We start from the raw sequence: 18,931 nt of genomic DNA, 5'->3' as shown, positions 1-18,931 counted from the left end.
TCGCGGGCTTCGTAATGGGGTGCCCCCTTCCGCGAATGCTAGGACACTAAGGGAATGGGAATGCACGTGATTACGCAATTCGTCATGGATTGCGCCTACTGCGGATGCTAGGACGCCAAATGAATGGAAACGCACGCGATTACGCACTTCATTAGTGGTTGTCCTCTCCCGGGAATCTCAGTGCAGCATGGGGACGCCACGCGATCGCGGGCTTCGTAATGGGGTGCCCCCTTCCGCGAATGCTAGGACACTAAGGGAATGGGAATGCACGTGATTACGCAATTCGTCATGGATTGCGCCTACCGCGGATGCTAGGACGCCAAATGAATGGGAACGCACGCGATTACGCACTTCATTAGTGGTTGTCCTCTCCCGGGAATCTCAGTGCAGCATGGGGACGCCACGCGATCGCGGGCTTCGTAATGGGGTGCCCCCTTCCGCGAATGCTAGGACACTAAGGGAATGGGAATGCACGTGATTACGCAATTCATCATGGATTGCGCCTACCGCGGATGCTAGGACGCCAAATGAATGGGAACGCACGCGATTACGCACTTCATTAGTGGTTGTCCTCTCCCGGGAATCTCAGTGCAGCATGGGGACGCCACGCGATCGCGGGCTTCGTAATGGGGTGCCCCCTTCCGCGAATGCTAGGACACTAAGGGAATGGGAATGCACGTGATTACGCAATTCGTCATGGATTGCGCCTACCGCGGATGCTAGGACGCCAAATGAATGGGAACGCACGCGATTACGCATATCATTAGTGGTTGTCCTCTCCCGGGAATCTCAGTGCAGCGTGGGGACGCCACGCGATCGCGGGCTTCGTAATGGGGTGCCCCCTTCCGCGAATGCTAGGACACTAAGGGAATGGGAATGCACGTGATTACGCAATTCGTCATGGATTGCGCCTACCGCGGATGCTAGGACGCCAAATGAATGGGAACGCACGCGATTACGCACTTCATTAGTGGTTGTCCTCTCCCGGGAATCTCAGTGCAGCATGGGGACGCCACGCGATCGCGGGCTTCGTAATGGGGTGCCCCCTTCCGCGAATGCTAGGACACTAAGGGAATGGGAATGCACGTGATTACGCAATTCATCATGGATTGCGCCTACCGCGGATGCTAGGACGCCAAATGAATGGGAACGCACGCGATTACGCACTTCATTAGTGGTTGTCCTCTCCCGGGAATCTCAGTGCAGCATGGGGACGCCACGCGATCGCGGGCTTCGTAATGGGGTGCCCCCTTCCGCGAATGCTAGGACACTAAGGGAATGGGAATGCACGTGATTACGCAATTCGTCATGGATTGCGCCTATCCGCGGATGCTAGGACGCCAAGGGAATGGGAACGCACGCGATTACGCACTTCGTTAGTGGTGGCCCTCTCCCGGGAATCTTAATACAGCATGGGAACGCCACGCGATCGCGGGCTTCGTAATGGGGTGCCCCCTTCCGCGAATGCTAGGACACTAAGGGAATGGTAATGCACGTGATTACGGAATTCGTCATGGACCGCGCCTATCCGTGGATGCTAGGACGCCAAGGGAATGGGAACGCACGCGATTACGCACTTCGTTAGTGGTTGTCCTCTCCCGGGAATCTCAGTGCAGCATGGGGACGCCACGCGATCGCGGGCTTCGTAATGGGGTGCCCCCTTCCGCGAATGCTAGGACACTAAGGGAATGGTAATGCACGTGATTACGGAATTCGTCATGGACCGCGCCTATCCGTGGATGCTAGGACGCCAAGGGAATGGGAACGCACGCGATTACGCACTTCGTTAGTGGTTGTCCTCTCCCGGGAATCTCAGTGCAGCATGGGGACGCCACGCGATCGCGGGCTTCGTAATGGGGTGCCCCCTTCCGCGAACGCTAGGACACTAAGGGAATGGTAATGCACGTGATTACGGAATTCGTCATGGACCGCGCCTATCCGTGGATGCTAGGACGCCAAGGGAATGGGAACGCACGCGATTACGCACTTCGTTAGTGGTTGTCCTCTCCCGGGAATCTCAGTGCAGCATGGGGACGCCACGCGATCGCGGGCTTCGTAATGGGGTGCCCCCTTCCACGAATGCTAGGACACTAAGGGAATGGTAATGCACGTGATTACGGAATTCGTCATGGACCGCGCCTATCCGTGGATGCTAGGACGCCAAGGGAATGGGAACGCACGCGATTACGCACTTCGTTAGTGGTTGTCCTCTCCCGGGAATCTCAGTGCAGCATGGGGACGCAACGCGATCGCGGGCTTCGTAATGGGGTGCCCCCTTCCGCGAATGCTAGGACACTAAGGGAATGGTAATGCACGTGATTACGGAATTCGTCATGGACCGCGCCTATCCGTGGATGCTAGGACGCCAAGGGAATGGGAACGCACGCGATTACGCACTTCGTTAGTGGTTGTCCTCTCCCGGGAATCTCAGTGCAGCATGGGGACGCCACGCGATCGCGGGTTCGTAATGGGGTGCCCCCTTCCGCGAATGCTAGGTCACTAAGGGAATGGGAATGCACGTGATTACGCAATTCGTCATGGATTGCGCCTACCGCGGATGCTAGGACGCCAAATCAATGGGAACGCACGCGATTACGCACTTCATTAGTGGTTGTCCTCTCCCGGGAATCTCAGTGCAGCATGGGGACGCCACGCGATCGCAGGCTTCGTAATGGGGTGCTCCCTTCCGCGAATGCTAGGACACTAAGGGAATGGGAATGCACGTGATTACGCAATTCGTCATGGATTGCGCCTACCGCGGATGCTAGGACGCCAAATCAATGGGAACGCACGCGATTACGCACTTCATTAGTGGTTGTCCTCTCCCAGGAATCTCAGTGCAGCATGGGGACGCCACGCGATCGCGGGCTTCGTAATGGGGTGCCCCCTTCCGCGAATGCTAGGTCACTAAGGGAATGGGAATGCACGTGATTACGCAATTCGTCATGGATTGCGCCTACCGCGGATGCTAGGACGCCAAATGAATGGGAACGCACGCGATTACGCACTTCATTAGTGGTTGTCCTCTCCCAGGAATCTCAGTGCAGCATGGGGACGCCACGCGATCGCGGGCTTCGTAATGGGGTGCCCCCTTCCGCGAATGCTAGGTCACTAAGGGAATATGAATGCACGTGATTACGCAATTCGTCGTGGACTGCGCCTATCCGCGGATGCTAGGACGCCAAGGGAATGGGAACGCACGCGATTAGGCACTTCGTTATGGGTGGCCCTCTCCCGGGAATCTTAATACAGCATGGGAACGCCACGCGATCGCGGGCTTCGTAATGGGGTGCCCCCTTCCGCGAATGCTAGGACACTAAGGGAATGGGAATGCACGTGATTACGGAATTCGTCATGGACCGCGCCTATCCGTGGATGCTAGGACGCCAAGGGAATGGGAACGCACGCGATTACGCACTTCGTTAGTGGTTGTCCTCTCCCGGGAATCTCAGTGCAGCATGGGGACGCCACGCGATCGCGGGCTTCGTAATGGGGTGCCCCCTTCCGCGAATGCTAGGACACTAAGGGAATGGTAATGCACGTGATTACGGAATTCGTCATGGACCGCGCCTATCCGTGGATGCTAGGACGCCAAGGAATGGGAACGCACGCGATTACGCACTTCGTTAGTGGTTGTCCTCTCCCGGGAATCTCAGTGCAGCATGGGGACGCCACGCGATCGCGGGCTTCGTAATGGGGTGCCCCCTTCCGCGAATGCTAGGACACTAAGGGAATGGGAATGCACGTGATTACGCAATTCGTCATGGACTGCGCCTACCGCGGATGCTAGGACGCCAAATGAATGGGAACGCACGCGATTACGCACTTCATTAGTGGTTGTCCTCTCCCGGGAATCTCAGTGCAGCATGGGGACGCCACGCGATCGCGGGCTTCGTAATGGGGTGCCCCCTTCCGCGAATGCTAGGACACTAAGGGAATGGTAATGCACGTGATTACGAATTCGTCATGGACTGCGCCTATCCGCGGATGCTAGGACGCCAAGGGAATGGGAACGCACGCGATTACGCACTTCGTTAGTGGTTGTCCTCTCCCGGAATCTCAGTGCAGCATGGGGACGCCACGCGATCGCGGGCTTCGTAATGGGGTGCCCCCTTCCGCGAATGCTAGGACACTAAGGGAATGGTAATGCACGTGATTACGCAATTCGTCATGGACTGCGCCTATCCGCGGATGCTAGGACGCCAAGGGAATGGGAACGCACGCGATTACGCACTTCGTTAGTGGTTGTCCTCTCCCGGGAATCTCAGTGCAGCATGGGGACGCCACGCGATCGCGGGCTTCGTAATGGGGTGCCCCCTTCCGCGAATGCTAGGACACTAAGGGAATGGTAATGCACGTGATTACGGAATTCGTCATGGACCGCGCCTATCCGTGGATGCTAGGACGCCAAGGGAATGGGAACGCACGCGATTACGCACTTCGTTAGTGGTTGTCCTCTCCCGGGAATCTCAGTGCAGCATGGGGACGCCACGCGATCGCGGGCTTCGTAATGGGGTGCCCCCTTCCGCGAATGCTAGGACACTAAGGGAATGGTAATGCACGTGATTACGGAATTCGTCATGGACCGCGCCTATCCGTGGATGCTAGGACGCCAAGGGAATGGGAACGCACGCGATTACGCACTTCGTTAGTGGTTGTCCTCTCCCGGGAATCTCAGTGCAGCATGGGGACGCCACGCGATCGCGGGCTTCGTAATGGGGTGCCCCCTTCCGCGAATGCTAGGACACTAAGGGAATGGTAATGCACGTGATTACGGAATTCGTCATGGACCGCGCCTATCCGTGGATGCTAGGACGCCAAGGGAATGGGAACGCACGCGATTACGCACTTCGTTAGTGGTTGTCCTCTCCCGGGAATCTCAGTGCAGCATGGGGACGCCACGCGATCGCGGGCTTCGTAATGGGGTGCCCCCTTCCGCGAATGCTAGGACACTAAGGGAATGGTAATGCACGTGATTACGGAATTCGTCATGGACCGCGCCTATCCGTGGATGCTATGACGCCAAGGGAATGGGAACGCACGCGATTACGCACTTCGTTAGTGGTTGTCCTCTCCCGGGAATCTCAGTGCAGCATGGGGACGCCACGCGATCGCGGGCTTCGTAATGGGGTGCCCCCTTCCGCGAATGCTAGGACACTAAGGGAATGGTAATGCACGTGATTACGGAATTCGTCATGGACCGCGCCTATCCGTGGATGCTAGGACGCCAAGGGAATGGGAACGCACGCGATTACGCACTTCGTTAGTGGTTGTCCTCTCCCGGGAATCTCAGTGCAGCATGGGGACGCCACGCGATCGCGGGCTTCGTAATGGGGTGCCCCCTTCCGCGAATGCTAGGACACTAAGGGAATGGTAATGCACGTGATTACGGAATTCGTCATGGACCGCGCCTATCCGTGGATGCTAGGACGCCAAGGGAATGGGAACGCACGCGATTACGCACTTCGTTAGTGGTTGTCCTCTCCCGGGAATCTCAGTGCAGCATGGGGACGCCACGCGATCGCGGGCTTCGTAATGGGGTGCCCCCTTCCGCGAATGCTAGGACACTAAGGGAATGGTAATGCACGTGATTACGGAATTCGTCATGGACCGCGCCTATCCGTGGATGCTAGGACGCCAAGGGAATGGGAACGCACGCGATTACGCACTTCGTTAGTGGTTGTCCTCTCCCGGGAATCTCAGTGCAGCATGGGGACGCCACGCGATCGCGGGCTTCGTAATGGGGTGCCCCCTTCCGCGAATGCTAGGACACTAAGGGAATGGTAATGCACGTGATTACGGAATTCGTCATGGACCGCGCCTATCCGTGGATGCTATGACGCCAAGGGAATGGGAACGCACGCGATTACGCACTTCGTTAGTGGTTGTCCTCTCCCGGGAATCTCAGTGCAGCATGGGGACGCCACGCGATCGCGGGCTTCGTAATGGGGTGCCCCCTTCCGCGAATGCTAGGACACTAAGGGAATGGTAATGCACGTGATTACGGAATTCGTCATGGACCGCGCCTATCCGTGGATGCTATGACGCCAAGGGAATGGGAACGCACGCGATTACGCACTTCGTTAGTGGTTGTCCTCTCCCGGGAATCTCAGTGCAGCATGGGGACGCCACGCGATCGCGGGCTTTGTAATGGGGTGCCCCCTTCCGCGAATGCTAGGACACTAAGGGAATGGTAATGCACGTGATTACGGAATTCGTCATGGACCGCGCCTATCCGTGGATGCTAGGACGCCAAGGGAATGGGAACGCACGCGATTACGCACTTCGTTAGTGGTTGTCCTCTCCCGGGAATCTCAGTGCAGCATGGGGACGCCACGCGATCGCGGGCTTCGTAATGGGGTGCCCCCTTCCGCGAATGCTAGGACACTAAGGGAATGGTAATGCACGTGATTACGGAATTCGTCATGGACCGCGCCTATCCGTGGATGCTATGACGCCAAGGGAATGGGAACGCACGCGATTACGCACTTCGTTAGTGGTTGTCCTCTCCCGGGAATCTCAGTGCAGCATGGGGACGCCACGCGATCGCGGGCTTCGTAATGGGGTGCCCCCTTCCGCGAATGCTAGGACACTAAGGGAATGGTAATGCACGTGATTACGGAATTCGTCATGGACCGCGCCTATCCGTGGATGCTATGACGCCAAGGGAATGGGAACGCACGCGATTACGCACTTCGTTAGTGGTTGTCCTCTCCCGGGAATCTCAGTGCAGCATGGGGACGCCACGCGATCGCGGGCTTCGTAATGGGGTGCCCCCTTCCGCGAATGCTAGGACACTAAGGGAATGGTAATGCACGTGATTACGGAATTCGTCATGGACCGCGCCTATCCGTGGATGCTATGACGCCAAGGGAATGGGAACGCACGCGATTACGCACTTCGTTAGTGGTTGTCCTCTCCCGGGAATCTCAGTGCAGCATGGGGACGCCACGCGATCGCGGGCTTCGTAATGGGGTGCCCCCTTCCGCGAATGCTAGGACACTAAGGGAATGGTAATGCACGTGATTACGGAATTCGTCATGGACCGCGCCTATCCGTGGATGCTATGACGCCAAGGGAACGGGAACGCACGCGATTACGCACTTCGTTAGTGGTTGTCCTCTCCCGGGAATCTCAGTGCAGCATGGGGACGCCACGCGATCGCGGGCTTTGTAATGGGGTGCCCCCTTCCGCGAATGCTAGGACACTAAGGGAATGGTAATGCACGTGATTACGGAATTCGTCATGGACCGCGCCTATCCGTGGATGCTAGGACGCCAAGGGAACGGGAACGCACGCGATTACGCACTTCGTTAGTGGTTGTCCTCTCACGGGAATCTCAGTGCAGCATGGGGACGCCACGCGATCGCGGGCTTCGTAATGGGGTGCCCCCTTCCGCGAATGCTAGGACACTAAGGGAATGGTAATGCACGTGATTACGGAATTCGTCATGGACCGCGCCTATCCGTGGATGCTAGGACGCCAAGGGAACGGGAACGCACGCGATTACGCACTTCGTTAGTGGTTGTCCTCTCACGGGAATCTCAGTGCAGCATGGGGACGCCACACGATCGCGGGCTTCGTAATGGGGTGCCCCCTTCCGAATGCTAGGACACTAAGGGAATGGTAATGCACGTGATTACGCAATTCGTCATGGATTGCGCCTATCCACAAATGCTAGAACACCAAGGGAATGGGAACGCACGCGATTACGCAGTTCGTTATGGGTGGCCCTCTCCCGGGAATCTCAGTGCAGCATGGGGACGCCACGCGATCGCGGGCTTCGTAATGGGGTACCCTCTTCCGCGAATGCTAGGACACTAAGGGAATGGGAATGCACGTGATTACGCAATTCGTCATGGACTGCACCTATCCGTGGATGCTAGGGCGCCAAGGGAATGGGAACGCACGCGATTACGCACTTCGTTATGTTGGCCCTTTCCTGGGAATCTCAGTATAGCGTGGGAACGCCACGCGGTTGCGGGCTTCGTCATGGGTCGTCCCCATCCGCGAATGCTAGGATGCCAAGGGAATGGGAACGCACGCGATTACGCACTTCGTTAGTGACCCAGGCGGAAATTTGAACTGGAATCCCAAGTGGATCCACTTGACTACCAAAGTGGTTTGAAGTGGACTGAACTGGTCCCACTTCAGAGTCAAGTGGCTCCAGTAGGGAACCACTAAGCATGCTTAGTGGTTCCCAAGTGGTTCCTTTCCAGCTCCAAGTGAACGAAGGAATGAAGTGGTTCCATTTTGCCAGCAAGTAGACTTGACAATGTCCACTTTAGTCCAACATGGTTACATTTTGGTGATAAAGCGAAAATTAAAGTGGGCTAGACGGGCCCACTTGGTGTCTGACATGAGGGACACTGAAACCACTTTGACAACAATCTTGGAGAAAGTGGGAGCATCGCTGTCTGGCGCCATCGCTAGCGACAGAATCAGAAGGAGATCATTCAATGCGATCCAATCCGTGTCGTTCAGTTGTGTTTGGCGGATATGGCGTTGACGGCACAGGGGTGACACAAACCCGCCATTGTTGTACCTACCCTCAAGCGGGTGCTGTGGCAAAACTGTCATCTTGTCGTGGTCGCACGTCATAGAAAACGTCATTTTGAGCTCATGTGACTTTGTTTACATGTCGTTTTGCCGCTTACCGACATATTTCCGTCGTCATAACGCCAAGAGATGGACGTATTTTGCCGGCGTAAACCATGCGGCTCTTCTTCCGCAACATGGTGGCCCATTTCTCCTTAGTTTCAGTACATCGCATCGGCTCAGTGAGTCTTAACGCGCGCTTGACAACACATCTTTGGAAGTCGTCAACAGTACGAGGCCTTATGTGCAAAACTGCGCGTTTTGCTGCGAGATTATCAGATAAAAATAATTACCGTGATCGAAAGACATCCAAAACGTCGCGCAGAAGCAATAACCGCATTGTTTACAAACGGTTTTGCCGCCGTTCACGGGCGCCGCCATCTTTAAGGTCACGTGTGCCTTGACGTTTGCTGTGACGTGCGACCAGGACCTGTCCAGGATGCATTGCGTTCGCCCAGAACGCTTTCGTCTACGGAGCAATACATTGGATGCCACCCCTGTGGTTGACGGGAACGCTGTATTGAATCCGACCGCAAGTAATTACAAGGTAAGGCGACTACTTTTGTTGTTGTGACAATCAACATGCATTTTTTAGACCTGGTAAGGCCACTTCATTCGAACTTGAGTCCGAGTAGAATGTTGTGTTGTGGTAATGACAAGATCGCTAGACCGCAAAGACTACATAACCGAAGGTACATATTGGAACCAAAATGTTGCGATACAAACCTGATGAAAAGGTGAATGAGGGATAACATGCAAGCTTTACTATCGGCATTTTAATGATGCGAGCCGTCACTTTCAATCATCGATAACAAGTGCAGGTTTTTACTGGACCTAGGTTAGCTCTACAGGTTTTGTATTAGTCTTGGTTATGTGCTTTGAATCTGTGGTATCACAGCTGTTCTTTTATTGTAGTGCACTTTTTTTTTTCATATGCATTGCTTCCCGTCTCTGCTGATTTATCAACTGATTTTATCGCGTATATTTTTGTGATGGCAGCGCGTGGGCTTTGCGGGCGTCGGTTCATCCCGAATTCCTTGTACCAAACAGAGATAAGTCACGGTTGCATAGGAGTGTAACCTTTTATGTTCACTTTTGGTGATTAAACTATTCGTAGTCCATCGTGGGTGCTGTCCTACATTCCTCGTCCGTGTCTTTTCATCGCTGGTTTATATCTCTAATACCATGTACGAACTCCATATCATTCCGTAAAATAATAATCTGAAATGTCCCTGATGATATAACAATCAACCAATGTAATGTCCGTTTTTAATTTTATAGTGGGCTGAGATGAGTGAATGGCCTTTTGCATAAACGCTAAGTTAGTGAGCATTGAGTTCTCAAATAAATTTTCTTTTACTGCCCTTTTTACCTCGACAGAAAACCTAAGGTACTGTGGGCTGGCCTGAACAAGAAAATGATTGCCAGAAGGAAGACAGATGGCTCAAGAGCAGTTAACCAGATGTGTAAGCTTCATGATTTGGTGTACCAAGTTTGTTAAACTTTGTAATGTTTCAAGTTTTGTTGCATTCTTGTTTCCTTGGGTAAGCTAAGCCATAAGTTCCTCCTCTGGTGGCGACGAATAAAAGTGTGCCCTGTGTTGGCATGCAATGCCCAATACTAAGGACATGTGAAAATTTTGTCCAAAGCTCGTTGACTCTAAACTTAAAAACTTCAAACTTTACAACAGTTGAAGTGACTTAAAGGGAGACTTCGCAAGGATTTGAAAACAATTAGGTGAGCATCATACCAAGCACGAACCACCCCTCGATACCGAATACGATGCTCGCATTCATTTTACGCGAGTAATCAATTTGTAAATGTTGACAATTGCAAACCGATGCAGAAACGCGAAGAGCAGAAAACAGAGTTCCATACTACAGTGGTTCGTCCGGAGGAGGATACCGTGACGTCACCCAGCGTTGTTGTCTGCTTCAAAACCTGCATTCGCCCTTGCCGGATGATGTCAGCAGTGTGTTGCTTTCAGTGCCCTCACGCTTAACAGAGGCGAAGCGCTCGCTTCATAATAAATTCCTTTGAATAAAATCTGCGTAGTTCTGGAACGAGATATTTCGTACACATGTTCCCGACATCCCAAACGTTACGGATATACCGTAACCTTTGTGGTGATTTTGTTGCGGAATCCCACTTTAAGAATACATGTCTATGCAACAAACATGCATGTGCACACATATTGATACACTTTTATAGGTTGCCACCATGTACTCTTTGCTTGAAAGATTTGTGGTGACATGTCGTGTTAGAGGGTTATAGCATTTTGATAGACATTTTTCATGGCTTCATGCACAAACTGTATTGCACACTATACTCATATTCAACTTACGAAGGGAAAGAACATCTAGTCAGTCAGCTCTCCGAATATGAGTGCGCCACGGATAGAAAGGCTGGACACAGTGAGGTCATGTTCCCTGCTTGCGCCAGATAATCTAATCCATCATACTCACTCCGTTTCCGTATTGACTGTTAAGACTGGCAACATGCACTAGATTGCGGCAGAACATCATCATCATCATCATCAGAAAGTGCACACCCCCTACTGATGGCTCATGGTGGCGCTGCAGTATTTCTCCTGGCACACTATTGCTTTTCATTATCTCCAACAGCGTATGTAGTTGACAGACTAAATTCCCTTTCCTTATGTTGAACACTACTGTAGAGGGAAAAAATGTTTTTCTACTTAAGCCCTTGAATACATGTACCCGTCGGGCTCTGACATGAGAGCTCCGGTCACTGCTATTGGTAGTCTGTAAGCAAGTGACCTCTCTCACGCTTCCTCATTGGCAGAAACGCTTACCGTGACTCATTTGCGACTGGGACCTGTCCGAATAGCGAACATCTGTGAGGTACATGGTACCATAGTAGCTCTACCTGTTGGTTTTTGTGTGAACTACCGCCTTTTAAATTTGACTGCAGCAGTGAATATCAAAACTTCACAAGCTTCGATACTCTTGATGCCATTTTTCTGTGTCTATTACTCCCTTTGCTGTAAAACTTGGGATACTGGGTGACATCAGTACAAAAAACTGCATTTGACATTTTTCCGTGACAGCTTGAAATGAATTGTTGCAGCTAATTTAGTATATGTTTCTGTCTTCGCACTTCAGTGTTGTTTTACATTGCTTCAAAACCGGTTCAGTGTGTAAAAATGAGAAATAAAAGTGCCATGCTGTTATATAGGCGTCTGTGGCTGACTGTAAGTGGGCTACAGAAGTGGAACCACTTGCAAGTCGTTCCCCAAAGTGGGAAAGGTTTCATAAACCACTTGCAAATGGTTCCACTTGCAGAAAATTTCCGCCATGGTGTCCTCTCCCGGGAATCTTAGTGTAGCATTGGAAACCCCACGCGATCGCGGGCTCCGTAATGGGGTGCCCGCTTCCGCGAATGCTAGGACACTACGGGAATGGGAATGCACTTGATTATGCGCTTCGTCATGGGTTGCCCCCATCCGCGAATGCTAGGACGCCAAGGGAATGGGAACGCACGTGATTACGCACTTCGTTATGGGTTGCCCCCATCCGCGAATACTAGGACACTACGGGAATGGGAACGCACGCGATTACGCACTGCGTTATGGGTTGCCCTCTTCCGGGAATCTTAGTACAGCATGGGAACCTCACGCGATCGCGGGCTTCTAAATGGGGTGCCCCCTTCCGCGAATGCTAGGACACTATGGGAATGCATTTGATTATGCGCTTCGTCATGGGTTGCCCCCATCCGCGAATGCTAGGACACCAAGGAAATGGGAACGCACGCGACTACGCACTTCGTTATGGGTTGCCCTTTTGCGGGAATCTTTGTACAGCATGGGAACCCCACGCGATCGCGGGCTTCGCAATGGGGTACCCCCTTCCGCGAATGCTAGGACACTAAGGGAATGGGAATGCACGTGATTACGCACTTCGTTATGGGTTGCCCCCATCCGCGAATACTAGGACACTACGGGAATGGGAACGCACGCGATTACGCACTGCGTTATGGGTTGCCCTCTTCCGGGAATCTTAGTACAGCATGGGAACCCCACGCGATCGCGGGCTCCGTAATGGTGTGCCCGCTTCCGCGAATGCTAGGACACTACGGGAATGGGAATGCACTTGATTATGCGCTTCGTCATGGGTTGCCCCCATCCGCGAATGCTAGGACGCCAAGGGAATGGGAACGCACGTGATTACGCACTTCGTTATGGGTTGCCCCCATCCGCGAATACTAGGACACTACGGGAATGGGAACGCACGCGATTACGCACTTCGTTATGGGTTGCCCTTTTCCGGGAATCTTAGTACAGCATGGGAACCTCACGCGATCGGGGGCTTCTAAATGGGGTGCCCCCTTCCGCGAATGCTAGGACACTATGGGAATGCATTTGATTATGCGCTTCGTCATGGGTTGCCCCCATCCGCGAATGCTAGGACACCAAGGAAATGGGAACGCACGCGACTACGCACTTCGTTATGGGTTGCCCTTTTGCGGGAATCTTTGTACAGCATGGGAACCCCACGCGATCGCGGGCTTCGCAATGGGGTACCCCCTTCCGCGAATGCTAGGACACTACGGGAATGGGAAAGCACTTGATTATGCGCTTCGTCATGGGTTGCCCCTATCTGCGAATGCTAGGACGCCATGGAAATGGGAATACCACGCGATTGCGGGCTTCGTCATGGGTTGCACCCTTCCGGAAATGGTACACGATTACGGGCTTCATCGTGGGTTGTCCCCTTTCGCCAATGCTAGGACACTACAGGAATGGGAATGCACGTGATCACGCGGTTCGTCATGGGTTCCCCCCTTCCGCGTATGCTAGGACACTAGGGGAATGGGAATACACGTGATTGCGGGATTCGTCATGGGTTGCCGCCTTCTGCTAATGTTCGGACGCCACGGGAATGGAACTAATCAATGTGTGGACGTTTCGTCATTCATCACGTGTGCTACCTCGTTTGGCGCAACCGATATTTCGAAGGCCGTCGTTACCGGACGGTGGCACTGTGCAAAATATGGCATTTGAGCGTGATGCCATGTAGCCCAGCAACCACCAGAAGCAGTCGAGAGGTGGTTTTAAATGAAATATTCGTTTTCTTATCTATCTCTTTCGAAACGCGTCTGTGTCGCACCGCTCACAGGGTAATGTGCACCGCGCGATGCTCTCGTATAACGATCAAAACTTGCGGTAACAGGCAGCATCGCTATATGTGGTGTGTTAAAATGTAATTCACAAATGTAATGTATTCTCCAACAGATGCTCGTGACACAAAAGGTTGCTCTAGTGGATATTGGTTACAACTTGTTACACATGTAGAATCATTCTTTATTTCCACTGGTTGAGGAGACAGACACAAATGATGTCGAAGATAGTATTCATTATGACAATAATAAAAGGGAAACAAGCATTTTGGTCATAGAAATGAACCTCGGTTGGCAGTTCAGAGTCCGTCTGAGGCTGTTGTTTCCATTTTTGTTTGTTTGTTTGTTTGTTGGCAGTGGATTTTTTTCATCTCACATGCATGAATACGCTATCCAGCTCCGGTCTGTCCACGTGTGGTAGTTTCAAAAAAATCGAACAGAAACAAGACACAGTGAGATTCACAGGTGGCATCCCTATAGTCTTTCGTCTCTCTGAATTGCCACGTGCTTCTTTAGGTCTCCAGACTGAGCACACGCGAAAGAACATATTTGACATCTGGACGGACACGTTCGTGTGTAAGAGTGTGTCACCTCTGCACTTTACTCTGCACTACAGTTTTTAACCTAAGTCTGTCCCAGGTCCACGTGTGAAGCCAGAGGTACGGCCTCTGGCCGAACTACCTCGTGCTCTGCTAGCAGCTTCTTCTCAGGCTGACGTGTGTCTGTGCTCTTGCCGAACTCTGCAGAACAGAGGTATCATTTCACGCCCACATACGAGGGTGGTTCCATAAGTTTCCGGCCCGAGGTAGAAAATGTGCGCGAATTTGAAAATGCGATTAAGGACTCGTGGCGCCATCTGTTGGAGGGCCGGAGCACCACCCTCAACCCTCTCCATGCTTTTGTCGGTTGGAGAGCGGCATTTCAAACAGCCAGGGTGCACTCTTCAGTTAAAGTAGAAAAAATCAAGTACCGCGCTGTGATAAAATTCTTGACAAAAGAGGAACTTTCGCCTAAAGAAATTAAAGCGCGACTGGACAACGTGTGAAAGAGTTTTTGGAGCTCTGTCAAGAGAACGAAGAAAAAATATTGAAGTCAATTGTCACAGGGGATGAGACTATGGTGCGCTACTGTGATCCCCTTTCGAAAAAGGAGTCGATGGAATGGCGCAAACCAGGAACCACCCTCGTATGTACGTCCGCTTGTAGCAGCAGGTTTGTGCTCCGCGTCAAGTTTGCAGAACAGAGTGCGCTGCTTCTCACCTGTGTGTGTCTTCCTGTGATTCCTCTGGTCCATTGCTCTTGCTGAACTCCGCAGGGCAGATATCGTGCTTTCATGTCCGTGTGTGTCCGTTTTTAAAGCTGTAGGGTCCCGCTCTGGCGAAAACTTGCGAGGCAGACATCGCATTTGTATGGCTCTTTGCCAATGTGCGCGCACATGTGACGCCGTAGATGCAACTCAGCAGTGCAGGCATTGCACTTGTATGGCTTCTCGCCCATGTGTACTCGCTTATAGCGTTGTAGGTGCTCGCTCCGGCTGAATTCTGCAGGGCACACATCGCTCTTGTAACAATTCTGGCCTGTGTGTGATCGCTTGTGATGTTGGAGGTGCTCGCTCCGACTGAACTCCGCAGTGCAGGCATTGCACTTGTATGGCTTCTCGCCTGTCTGCTCGCTTGTGACGTTGTAGGTGCCCGCTCCAGCTGAATTCTGCAGGGCAGAGATCACACTTGTACAGCTTCTTCTCGGTACACTTCGGCACATGGTTCTTGTCACCCCCAGACTGCAAGAATGCAGATGAAGAAATGTCGCACCCGAAACTCGTCTCTCCCATTTGAGCATCCGATGGACGAATAGTGGAACAACTGCTTGTGATATTCTGCAGGACAGAGACCGCACTTGTATCACACTGCAAGTTGGGGCTGTGGATGAACACTGCAGGACAGAGGTTGCAATGTTATGGCTGCTCACCCGTGTGTCTCCGCTTGTGACGTGACAAGCTTGCGCGCTGTCTAAACACTCCAGGACAGAGATCGCACTTGTATGGCTTCTCGTCCGTATGTGTCCGCTCGTGACGTGACAAGGTTGAGCGCTGTCTGAACACTGCAGGACACAGATCGCACTTGTATGGCTTCTCGCCCGTGTGTGTCCGCATGTGCTTCTGTAGGTCCGCACCCCTGCTGAACTCCGCAGGGCAGATATCGCACTTGTATGGCTTCTCGCCCGTGTGTGTCCGCTTGTGATGCCATAACTGTCCGCTCTGACTGAACTTCGCAGGGCAGACATTGCATTTATATGGCTTCTCACCTGTGTGTACCTGCTTGTGCTGCTGTAGGGTCCCGCTCCTGCTGAACTCTGCGTGGCAGACATCGCACTTGTATGGCTTCTCGCCCGTGTGTGTTCGCATGTGCTGCTGTAGGTTCGTGGCCCTGCTGAACCCTGCATGGCAGACATCGCACTTGTATGGCTTCTCGCCCGTGTGTGTCTGCTTGTGACGCTGTAGGCGCCCACTCAGGCTGAACTCTGCATGGCAGACATCGCACTTGTATGGCTTCTCACCCGTGTGTGTCCGCTTGTGACGCTGTAGGTGCCCACTCATGCTGAACTCTGCAGGGCAGACATCGCACTTGTATGGCTTCTCGCCCGTGTGTGTCCGCTTGTGACGCTGTAGGTGCCCACTCAGGCTGAACTCTGCATGGCAGACATCGCACTTGTATGGCTTCTCACCTGTGTGTTTCCGCCTGTGGTACTGTAGGTGCCCGCTCCGAGTGAACTCTGCAGGGCAGACATCGCACTTGTATGGCTTCTCGCCCGTGTGCGTCCGTTTGTGACGCTGTAGGTGCCCACTCAGGCTGAACTCTGCATGGCAGACATCGCACTTGTATGGCTTCTCACCTGTGTGTTTCCGCCTGTGGTACTGTAGGTGCCCGCTCCGAGTGAACTCTGCAGGGCAGACATCGCACTTGTATGGCTTCTCACCCGTGTGTGTCCGCTTGTGACGCTGTAGGTGCCCACTCATGCTGAACTCTGCAGGGCAGACATCGCACTTGTATGGCTTCTCGCCCGTGTGTGTCCGCTTGTGACGCTGTAGGTGCCCACTCAGGCTGAACTCTGCATGGCAGACATCGCACTTGTATGGCTTCTCACCTGTGTGTTTCCGCCTGTGGTACTGTAGGTGCCCGCTCCGAGTGAACTCTGCAGGGCAGACATCGCACTTGTATGGCTTCTCGCCTGGGTGCACCCACATGTGACGTCGTAGGTGCTCGCTCCGACTGAACTCCGCAGTGCAGGCATTGCACTTGTATGGCTTCTCGCCTGTGTGTGCTCGCTTGTGACGTTGTAGGTGCCCGCTCCGGCTGAATTGTGCAGGGCAGAGATCACACTTGTACAGCTTCTTCTCGGTACACTTCGGCACATGGTATTTGTTACTTCCAGACTGCAAGAATGCAGATGAAGAAATGTCGCACCCAAAACTCTTCTCTCCCATTTGAGCGTCCGATGGAGGAATAGTGGAACACTTTTTGGACTCGTGACGCTGTTGTGCTAACATGTGGCGTTTCAGGCTCGCTTTCGACTTGCATGCAAGTGCACGTGGCTTGGTCTGGTCTGGATGTCGCTCTGTGGGTCGACCGTCCTCGATGACTAGTGCAGTGTTGTTAAATCGCTGCTCAGCTGTTTTTGTGTCGATGTTGAACTGTGCACTTGTAGATGTACCACCTGAAGATGTTTCATCACAAGTGCCTCTGGGCAGGCCCTTAAAGGTGGTCTCTGCGAAGAATCCGGAATTCTAAAGTTAACGTGGTATCCACTTGGAGGTGCCTTCCGAGAAGAAGAAAAGTTTCGCTAAATTTTGTTCACGTTTTTTCATAAAATATCAAGCACGTCGAATTCGGAACCAACTGCCGGCTTCCTGTTGAAACTGCCATTTCCTGTTTTGCCTCTTCAGCTGACGTAACACTTACGTAACATTAGAATCTTCGATTCGATTGGCCATAGGCTTTGACCAACAACGAGAAAATCACCCAGTTTCACCGTCGGGGAGTAAAACCGTTCGCGAGGGACAGGGGGGCGAAATTACTGGAGTCATTTGACCCCAGTTGTCGCGGAAGATTTAGCACGTTCCCCTGAAGCCAATACCACACCTGTTACAATGTTACGTATACTTGGTGGGTATAACTTAGTTCTGCCCTATAGCAGTTTCTTTTTTTCTTTTTCTCTCAATAATTGTGAAACTTGCGGCAGATCGCGAAAGTGGCGGCATTTGTCCTGCATCAAGGTTGACACTCGTTCTGGACCGCAGCCAACGCAGAGATTTTTGAACGGAGCATCAGTGCCTGCCCACTAAGCCGTCCCAATTGTCTCTGCTCCTTCCTCAAGGTTATGGCGCGTCGTCTCTGTAACAGCGTGTGATACCCTGCCGTACAATCACGCCATTCGATGCAGATCTATAAAGGGGGCGGGAACTGTTATCGGAGGATATGATATCGGTTCTAACAGGCAAAGTCCCAAGCAGCGCAACGTACTGAAAGTGGAGCGCAATAGGGGATGGACGGGTGGTTGGAACGCGCCTTGAAGAGACTCTTGAAACTAAAGGACGTTGGTAAGACACGTACCATCAACCCCTATTGCACTCGACTTTCGGTGCATCGTGCTGCCAGGGGTGCTGTACAGCCAACACGATTAGTGTTTTCACCAGCGCCCGTCCACTTGACGGTTTCGACGAGAGTACCGTGTGCAAGGTACACGTCTTCTGGTGAGCCAGATGTCCCGCCATGGAAGTGCTGCTCGCGACACGGTTGTCTGAAATCTCCAGCCTGTGGCTGAGCGGTCCTGTATTGCCGGTGTCGCACTCGAAGGAACTATACCATAAACCGACTCCGAGGGGAAGTCGCGCGCAGTCGCCACCTGTCGCGAGAAGTAACCCTGGATACTTGGGTGTCGTCAATAGTATGACAGAGTGGGGGATAGCGGCCTCCCCTACAAAGCTGTATTGGTATAGTTCCTTCGTATGCGACACCGCCGATAGGGCACCGCTCTGCCACAGACTGGAGATTTCAGACAACCTGTCGCGAGCAGTACCTCCAGAGACGATTAATACCTTTATACAAACGGCGGTCCGGTTCCAATTTTCTTTTCACGTGCAACGGTCAACACCACCTAGATACAGAAAGCGTGCGCGCTCATCAACTTGACGTAAC

General features: G+C 52.8%; 2 protein-coding genes across 6 annotated transcripts in view; both read right to left on the bottom strand.

Moving 5' to 3' along the window:
- Positions 1–14,037: 14,037 nt before the first annotated feature.
- The window catches only part of LOC135370399 (zinc finger protein 883-like), a 33,278-nt gene continuing 28,384 nt past the window's right edge, over positions 14,038–18,931 (bottom strand). For 3 of the 5 annotated variants that reach the window (XM_064604138.1, XM_064604140.1, XM_064604139.1), the window contains 2 exons: positions 15,705–17,501; positions 14,038–15,612 (listed from right to left, as the gene is read on the bottom strand). In XM_064604138.1, coding sequence (XP_064460208.1) covers positions 15,506–15,612; positions 15,705–17,501 — 1,904 coding nt within the window. In that variant the 3' untranslated portion in view covers positions 14,038–15,505. Of the gene's footprint in view, positions 17,502–18,931 lie in introns of all 5 variants that reach the window. The other 2 variants (XM_064604142.1, XM_064604141.1) reach the window with 2 other exon arrangements.
- On the bottom strand, positions 15,090–15,497 carry LOC135370475 (zinc finger protein 233-like). The gene has a single exon (XM_064604225.1). It carries the CDS (start codon positions 15,495–15,497, stop codon positions 15,090–15,092), a length of 408 nt encoding a protein of 135 aa, XP_064460295.1.

This window comes from Ornithodoros turicata, chromosome 10 (genome assembly GCF_037126465.1).
Source record: "Ornithodoros turicata isolate Travis chromosome 10, ASM3712646v1, whole genome shotgun sequence".
Lineage (NCBI taxonomy): Eukaryota > Metazoa > Arthropoda > Arachnida > Ixodida > Argasidae > Ornithodoros > Ornithodoros turicata.
This window is presented reverse-complemented; position numbering and strand designations above follow the sequence as displayed.

What these genes read in the sequence shown, in the direction of transcription:
- LOC135370475 (XM_064604225.1), bottom strand. Translation starts at nt 15,497, where the DNA reads ATGTGCCGAAGTGTACCGAGAAGAAGCTGTACAAGTGTGATCTCTGCC.